At 37.8% G+C, this 8870-nt stretch overlaps 1 protein-coding gene across 1 annotated transcript in view; it reads right to left on the bottom strand.

Annotated features, from left to right (window-relative positions):
* LOC106110149 (dystrophin) overlaps positions 1 to 8870 on the bottom strand; it is a 191479-nt gene that overhangs the window by 152368 nt on the left and 30241 nt on the right. The window contains exons 5-6 of the mRNA XM_013291864.1: positions 8369 to 8523; positions 7697 to 7838 (exon numbers count right to left, since the gene is read on the bottom strand). Of these exons, the coding sequence (XP_013147318.1) occupies positions 7697 to 7838; positions 8369 to 8523 (297 nt within the window). The remainder of the gene's footprint in view (positions 1 to 7696; positions 7839 to 8368; positions 8524 to 8870) is intronic.

Genomic DNA, 8870 nt, shown 5'->3' with positions numbered 1-8870 from the left:
CGGCGGGCGGTTTTTTTTTCGGCGTTTGTTTAATCGCGTGGTTTACTTTTAAATGCTCGCTAGGAAAGAGGTAATTAAAAGGGACATATGCGAGTCGAATCCGAGTGTTGTATTGAGAGCAGATTGATTTTTTCAAGAGATGATTTTGGAAAATTATCGTAAGGCCAACTTTTTGAGATAAATTTGTTTGATTTTTTTTAAATAGTGTGAATACAGTTTTAGGCAGCTTTTATGTGTTCAATTTTAAGTTTACACGCGTAACAAAATTTTAATTATGCAATTTACTACTATTACCGGGATAAAAATAAGTACATTGTAGGACAATTAACAGTAAAATTGTAACGAACAATTTTACGATTTCTCATAATTAGCTTTGTGACATTGTTTTCATTCCCAGTAGTAGTAAAACGTTTATTAACTAGTAATCGTAATAAGCAGCAATACGGCAGCAAGTGCAACTGCCTCGAGCACTGGTAGTCAATGTGTCGTAAATCAGTACTCTACAGCGGCAGGAGCGGTGGCAATTCCACTCGATCGCATTCGCTGCGGCCAACAAATTTAACTGCATTTTAAGTCAATTCACCTTAAAGGAGCACACACGTGCAGTTTGAGTGCACTTGCTAACATTAACATTTAACTTTGGGACAAAGTAATCGTAAAATCTTTCGTTTTAAATGGAGGGGAAATGTTAGCGCACATTATATATAGAAAAGTAATATGATTAGATAAGTGAATGAAAGTTCAAAAAATAAATTAACCTCAGTAAAGCTTAAATCGCGAAAAGAAAAGAAAACATCTATATAAAATTTTATGAAACAAATAAGTAATTAGAGTGCAATCTGTTTATCAGATAACTGTTGTGGGAAGCTGGCAGGGGGCCAGCGGCAGCGGCAGTCGTAAAGCTCCGACAAACATTAAACTATGAAAGATTGTTTGTTTGTATGAAATATTCACTGACTGCGATGTAACGAGCTCGTATTGTAGACACACAGCGCAATCTGTAGCTCACACAAGGCTATGTAACAATTATTGCAAAAACAATGAAGTATCATTGACCAACTCTATAATTCTTTACAAACGATCTTCACAATTAACTACGTCTTTAGTACAAGATAATATAGATTTTGAATCCAATTAATTTTTCCCGATGAGTGATTTTATTCTTTAAATAAGAGTAGTATAAATTGCTACGTTTAATGTTTTATTACCGACCACTTGAATTTAAATACTTAAGATTTCCTAAATATAATTCGTTTAAAATATCATTGGATATAAAGTATAATAACTTTACGAGGGAGAGTTATCTGTTAGCGGTATTTTTAGGAGACGCGCGTGTCTGAAGTGGCAGAAGTGGCAGAAGTGGCAGGAGTGGCAGGAGCGCGCTGTGAGCACCGCTCGCCGATACTCTCAAGTTGTTGCTATTTCCGTTGTCGAATCAATTGAAAATACTTTTTAACATGGTACATGTATAGTTGGCTAGTGCCGTTGATCGCAAACTATACCAACAAATGATATACCTTTTTCGATAAAAAGTAGATGAAAGATTTCCATTTGTGACCACACCGTAACACATATAGGTATAGGTATAGGTAGGTAGTGTTTTGTCCACTGATCATATTACAAGAAAAGGAACACAATTTCTTGTAAAAACAACTCCCAGGGGCCAAAAGCCAGAACACGCAGAACTTTAAAAAGTAAAGGCAAATAAGAAATAAACCTTTCCTTGCAATAAATTTGTTATTTTATTAAAGAGGAAAAACATTCACATGTAGTCCGCAGCGTCTTAGTATGACCGGAAAAAATAAGTAATTCGTAAAGAAGTAAAAGCCGAATCCCTTTTAATTCCGACTATAAACAAAAATGGTTGCTCCCTGCCCGCCTGCCCGCCTGCCGAGGGATCAAAGGCACGAAAAAGGCCCAGTTATTAGCAATGCCTTAATACGATGCTAGAATTGCACGAGACGCTATTTTCATATGAAAGCAAACTATAAATCACTCGTACTGGCGCGCGGAGAGGAAGGCTGACGCGGCTCACTGGGCAAATCTGCGTAGAGCGGGCGACTGAGGCAAGCGTGATAAAACATTCTTGTCCATATCAAATTAACATTTCTGATCGTCAATGCAATAAAAACACTGAGCAAATTTTGTCAACACACATTGAAACATCATTAAAAGATCAATTGCCGTATTAAATTCGGCAACTGCCTGTCGATATAAACATATCGATATTTGTGACACGGTGACCTCCCTAGCGTGCCGCGCGGCCGTGCTCGGGGCTCGGGGCTCGGCAGTGCACGGATATCGTGCTCTATGAACACCGGCCACACTCTCATTCTGACAAACTTACAGTTCTGTGTGTTCATAGACTGTACACAACAATACACAATCCATTTTTATTTCATACTTTTTGATAGCTAGTTAAACTTTCTATTGTTTCTTTTAGCGTTACAACAATGCTGAAAGAAACATAACATCCTTGATTCGGTTAAATTCCAAAAACAGTTTCCCCAACAGTCGTGCAAGTTCTAAAGTAAATCCGACTATTAAAAAGTAACCTTCGATTCTTGTACAAACGACAAAGTTAAAATGTTTTAAACCGCGAGGAAAATGTTCAAACTGTGCACACGGACGTGCGGCAACAAATAAAGTTGTTTAGAGCAAGGGGCGGGAGCGGGGGGGGGGCACTCGCGGCTGCCAGTTGTTGCACTTGTCAACAAACTTAACCGGGACTTTCTTTTTTTTGCCTGCCGCGGATAAGATAAGCAGAGAAAGAAATTTGAGGACAAAGAGTAGTGTACATAATATATTCATCTTTGTAAGTCTCAAGACGCAATAATTTTTTGGACCAGAAACAGATTTGATTTTATTAAACAAAGCATGTGATGAATGTATACTGTAGCCGCAAGTTCAAGTGACTTATAAAGCACTCTACACTACCTCATAATAAAGTGATCCATGTTGAGTAAGTTAGCGGTGTATATGAAGCGACACCTGTCGATCACGGACAAGTTCACCGCAAAGTTAGCGCATTAAACACTCGTTACTATCCACAAACTGCTCTGCGGAGAAAGATGATCCCTCTCTGCCGATACGAACCTTCTAAATTAAACTTCTTTAATGTTCATAATGTGATATTGTAATATTTATACTACATTATTACAGGCTACAGGTCCTTTAATGTAAAAACAATTTATCTATTTACAAACTGTAACACGGCTTGTGTGTGCTTTTGTAACTAATTTAGGAAACCCTCCATAAGTGTTTAAGTGCGATCTAAAATATGCCGAGGTCATTACTCCTAAACGTTTTCAGCGACGAAAATAGATATTAATATGTTATGATATAGCAATATAACGTTCATAAGAATAGTAACTGTGTAAGAAAAATATTTAGTACAAATTGAGTTAGTTCATCAAAAGAACTGCGAGGTGAAACAGCAGGGGCGAGCATTAAAAAGTCATTAGCACCAACATCGCTACAGCAGACATACGCAGTCGATTCTGAACTCTACCTTAGTGTGTTACATGTTACAATCGTATGCAGGAGATCCGCAAGGCATTTGTTAGCGCAGATTGTATCGGTGTAGAGTAAGGTGTAGCTTTGTTCTGCTGCGAACGGATTTGGTTGCAGCTCGCCTGCTACCTGCATCCTTACGATGTAAGAACACATTTTCAAATCCTATTTATCCAGTTCCTATTTTAAGTGTTTGCAGCTGCTTGGGATTTAGAATAATCATTGCATTTTGTAGTTCAATAAACAAATCTTTTTTTTAGGTACTATGATTAAATACTTTAGTACGAAGTAATTACTAATTGAATACAAAATAGTACTTCTTCATCTGCGCATCTTCCGGTGAAATACTTCCAGCTGCCGGCGAAGGCATTAAACCATTCGTAAGAATAAGCGATGAGAGCGAGGCCTACGTGAAATTCGTAGAGTCGACGAGATTAGCAAAATGTTCCTCGTTGTTGTGAAAGCCTTTTCCTTCTCGGCTAAAAGCTTATTGATTGACACAATCAAAATACTGTTACATTTTTCTTGGCTTTACCACTTGTATTCGCATTATATCATGTTTACTGTTTACTGAGTCCCTTCATGAGAGATTCTCTCTAATAATTAAAAATGCTATTCAAATAATAAAATTACAAACAGGTCACATTAAAGTAAATAAAAATTTATAGGATCTGAATATAAAAATAACAGAAACGTTCAAAAGTTCATGCGGTCGCTAATGAAAATAGTTGTTTAGAAATTAGAAAAAAACTTGTCGGCGCGGAACAAAGTAAACAATTTAAAATGAAACTTTTCCCGGCCGCAGGGAGCGGGGCGGGGGCGGGACACAGCAAACCGGCCGGAATCTCTTTAGAGGGCTTTAAAACGAAATGATCTTTGCCGGGCTCCGGAATTTGTTAATATCAAGACATATTCAAATTTTTATTCAATAACAACCCCTTACGCTGTGAACATCCCCCCCCCCCGGGATAGCACTCGTTATGCAGATCTTAAGTCGTACAAGCTACAATATTATCATTTTATCAAAACATTATACTTGTTCAAATCATAAAAGAGAAATGCTACAACATCATACAGAATGCTCGCTCAGATCACGTCCTCACAATATAATTAGCTTGGAATTAATTAAAAAGATAACGTTTTCACATCTTCAACTGGAATTTGAATACACATTGTCATTATTGTTACGTACATGTGTTTATTTAGTAAGATTTTTAACAGAATTATGGAACAAGAGTTAATTATTACATAAAAACTATATTATTCATTTAATCAAATAATGATATCCGTAAGACGGTTTCATTGAGAAAAATGCTTCAAAGCTATTCTGGGAAATTGAATGTTCAGCCTCCATACTTCAGGTGGCGAAGTGATAGCACGAATTACGTCGTCACTTTTCTTAAATTAAAGTCATCAACTGTCGAACGAGTTTATTTGGGCTTTAAATTTATATGTATTTTATTAGGATAACAATAAGTAATATGAAACCTGGTTTCTTCGGGTGATCCTTGACGAATAAAAATCTAGACTCTTAAGTTATTTATGTTGGTATGGAACAATGAGGCGGGCAACAAATTCACTCGCCTCACGGACAGGTAGCACTTGGAAATGAACGAGTGCACTTACATTAAAAAGTCATTAGAGTTAACATTTATGTGTTGTAGCGGCTGCGTTGCTTCGGGAATGTATACTCTATCAAAAGTTCATAAGTTGCAGATCGGATCGCAGCGCACTTATGTTGTGGTGTCGTATTGTTTTAGTATAGTCGGAGGTTTTGTTACACCCAGAAATGGATTTCGTCGCGAGCGCCGGCGCGCGGTTTATTTCACTACACTCTCGAGACTCAGAATATCGAGTTCTGTTTTAATGATGGCCAAATAAAAAGGTAGTTCTCTTTATATTTTGTTTATCCTATTCCAACGAATATATTTGTACCCAAATAAGTTATTCCATACTTTTAATAATACCGTTTGGCAACTTATGTAATAATGGCAATAATTTATGTAAATTTCATCCATGTTACTCGGAAACACAAACGTAATGATCCCAAGAAAGCGAAAACAGTGGAAACGAATAAAAATGGTACATCTTCCGCTCTTTTTGTAGGAAATTATAAGTTCTTGTTGAGGGGGCGGGGGCGGGGGCGATAATAACAGGGGCTGTTATCGCGCTTCTAATACTTCCTCATTCTTGTGAACGCGTCAGATTTCTCGCAGCCTTTGTCCTGCGCTCTTTAATCTATCCACTGCTAATGCTGCCCCGCCCCCCTCCCCCCGCACCACCCCCCGACTGCATCGCAACATGGACTTCAATTGAAATCATTGTAAATTATTACACCGTCGACGGAACTTGTAAGATTTGCGATTTTTGATTGAAAAGATATCAACGTTTATATCAAAAGTATAATTTCATGCAATTTCTATTATGAAAAGAGAGGAAATTTCAATCTAAGCGGTAGTTGTATAGCAGTGGGCGCCAGGAGCCGCGCCATTCCGCGCGGTACTGAGCCACTTGTTACCCACACCGGTGTCTTTTTATTCTCAAAGTAAATAAAACCTTTATTAAAAACACTTATAGGACAAAAATACGCTGTTATTAAGACTTTCAAGTGCTACGAAATTATTATACATAAAATATTGTGATTTTTTAACGCCGTGGTCCAGAAATATGTTGTTTATTAATAGTTCCTCTAATATCCTCTCTCTCTCTCTCTCTCTAATATCTTCTCCTCCTAATATTAGTAATAATAAAATATATGTTACTCACAGATAAATATCTTTTCCAATAGTGGAAGAATAGATCGGTCCGGTAGTTTTTGAGTTATTTCAATACATACAAAAATACAAATCTTTCCTCTTTATAATATTAGTATGGATATAGATTGCAGAGTGATGTGCATCACGGACGAGAGAGCTGCCCTTGGAGCATCGAATCAGTACACTAAATATAAAAACTATGGTAGGCCCGGTGGGCTAGTAGTAGCGTACCAGTAACGTTTGTTAATGTTTGTTGCCTAAACTGCTGAAAGGATCTCGATGAAATTTGGTGTAGACGCAAATATAGTCTGGAAGAACACATAGTCTAAGTAGACTATGTTTACTTTTGTTTTTTTTTTTAACTTGGAACGGAGTCGCGAGCGAAAGTTAGTAAGTAATAAAAGACGAAAATAAAACGCGTACCCCATCTCACCATCGGCAGTGACGTATTTACTAACTCTCTAATGGAGTTCCCTATAAACACGTTGTTAACGATTTCTGAACATTAGCGACCGATTTAAAGTATCGCGGAGTTGCGCTAGAGGAGCCGGCAGAGATGTATTTAACCACATTCATTCTAAACTTTAACCGGCCAATTTATAACTACTACAAACTTTTGATTCTGCCATATGTTGGCCCGTTTCAGTTTGTAAAGTTTATTTGCTTGTTCTAACTTCAGGGTATTAATTTAATTTGGAGGAAAACATTAATTTTAATGGGTTTTAACCGCAACTACGTTAGCGTATATTTCATACATGGACATAATAATAAAATTCCATTTGATTGTTTTATCGGTTAAATTCTCTCTTTAATTGTCGAATCATTAGACTTCAAAGTAAACCAATAAATGAAATGTAATAAACTAACTACAAAGTTTTCAATAAAACAATCGTTTCATCGTACAAGTTATCGCACTCGTCAATCGAATGCAATTAAGTTTTATTGAAGAAAATTAAAGCAACAATGAACTAAATACTTTTTTCATTATTAAATAATACCTTTACAAACTTGCAAATAGTTTTAACAAGTAGTAATTACTACTAGTAACTACTGTTGTTGAGCAAATTATAAAAAATATTTTGTGCCGGCTAGTGCCATCTTCACGTAACGTTTTATTTTCGTATTGCAAATACTTCTGTTCAGTTCGTTTATATCCGGTTCCAGAGATGGCGCTACTTCAACCTTCAACGCCATCTAGTTTTCACATTTATAAAACGCCGTTCTATTCGCAAACTCACGCAAACGCCGTCTACATTTCTTCTTGAAATCTGTTAAAAGACGGTTACTTAGATGCCATCTAGTGTCTATTTTGAAAACATTGATACGATGAGATTTAACGCCATCTATGAATAGTTTTGGAGATCATTCGTCAGCTGCGCCGCACGTAGGACGTAGGTTAGAGCGGCCGAAGGGAGCGAGTGACGTACCTGGAGCAGCTGCGGCTCGCGCTCGGCCGCGTCCAGCAGCGACTCGGCCTCGCTCAGCCACGCCACGAACTTCTCCAGCGAGCGGTCGAAGTTCTGCAGCGACGACACCGCCGCGTGCAGCGCCTTGCCGCGCGACACGATGCTGCACACACACGTTCCAAAATATTACCTTTATTACTTGCAGATAAATTACCTTTCTAATGGTGTTTGTTTGTTTGTTTTTGAGTGATTCAATACATACAAAAATACAAATCTTTCTTCTTTATAACATTAATATAGATATTAAAGGTTCTTTGTAACATTTCACATATCGATTTAATAAGTACAATAAAGGTACATTATTGCGTGCCGATACTAAGGAGAATAAACGCCATCTAGTGAAATGATTAGAAACACAGCAATTCAATTCCTCACTACGCTAATTTTGTCTAAATCTCGACGACAGATGGCGTTACTTCAATTGTAAGAAAGTAGTTCTGTAGCAAAAGGATAGATGGCGCATGAAACTTTTCACTAACAACTTTGTGACACTAACTAAGTCAGTTTTGTGGAGGACCGCATTCTCTGGAAGGGATTCATCATATCCTACCTTCTATAGAAGAAATCAAAGGAAAAAATATTAGGACAGATAAAAGGCGCTGCTAAGGATGTTTTAGTAAATGTTGGTGTCACCTATTGTTGAGGTCGGAGTAGCGATGGTTGATGGCCTCGGTGGCGCGCTTGACGCGCGAGGTGTCGTCGTTGCGGTAGACGGCGATGAGGCGCTGCGTCAGCTGCCCGAACAGCTCCATCTGGTGCTTGTACTGGTGCACCTCCGCGTGGAACGACTGCACACAACACGTAATGCATGCACACGTGGCTAACCAGTAATCACACAGTTTAGATGGATGGATGGATGTTTGTTAGTTTCTAGTCTAAACAGCTAAATGGATTTAGATGAAATTTGGTACAGATATAGAGGGTACTTTGGAAGAACACACAGGCTATTAACTTTTGTTTTTTCCACGCGGACGGAGTCGAGGGTTAACCTAGCTTTAAAGCTAGTTAAAAAAACTTTTCGCAGCAAAATTGACTAATTTTGTTATTATTTGAATTAAGGATCATGATGCCAGTTTTTATTACAACAAACGACTGAAAGAACTACAATCGCCCATTATTTACCACCCTTACCCCC

Source organism: Papilio polytes, unplaced genomic scaffold (genome assembly GCF_000836215.1).
Source record: "Papilio polytes unplaced genomic scaffold, Ppol_1.0 DF820844.1, whole genome shotgun sequence".
Classification (NCBI taxonomy): domain Eukaryota; kingdom Metazoa; phylum Arthropoda; class Insecta; order Lepidoptera; family Papilionidae; genus Papilio; species Papilio polytes.
Note: the sequence above shows the minus strand (reverse complement) of the source record. Positions and strands in the feature narration are given on the sequence as shown.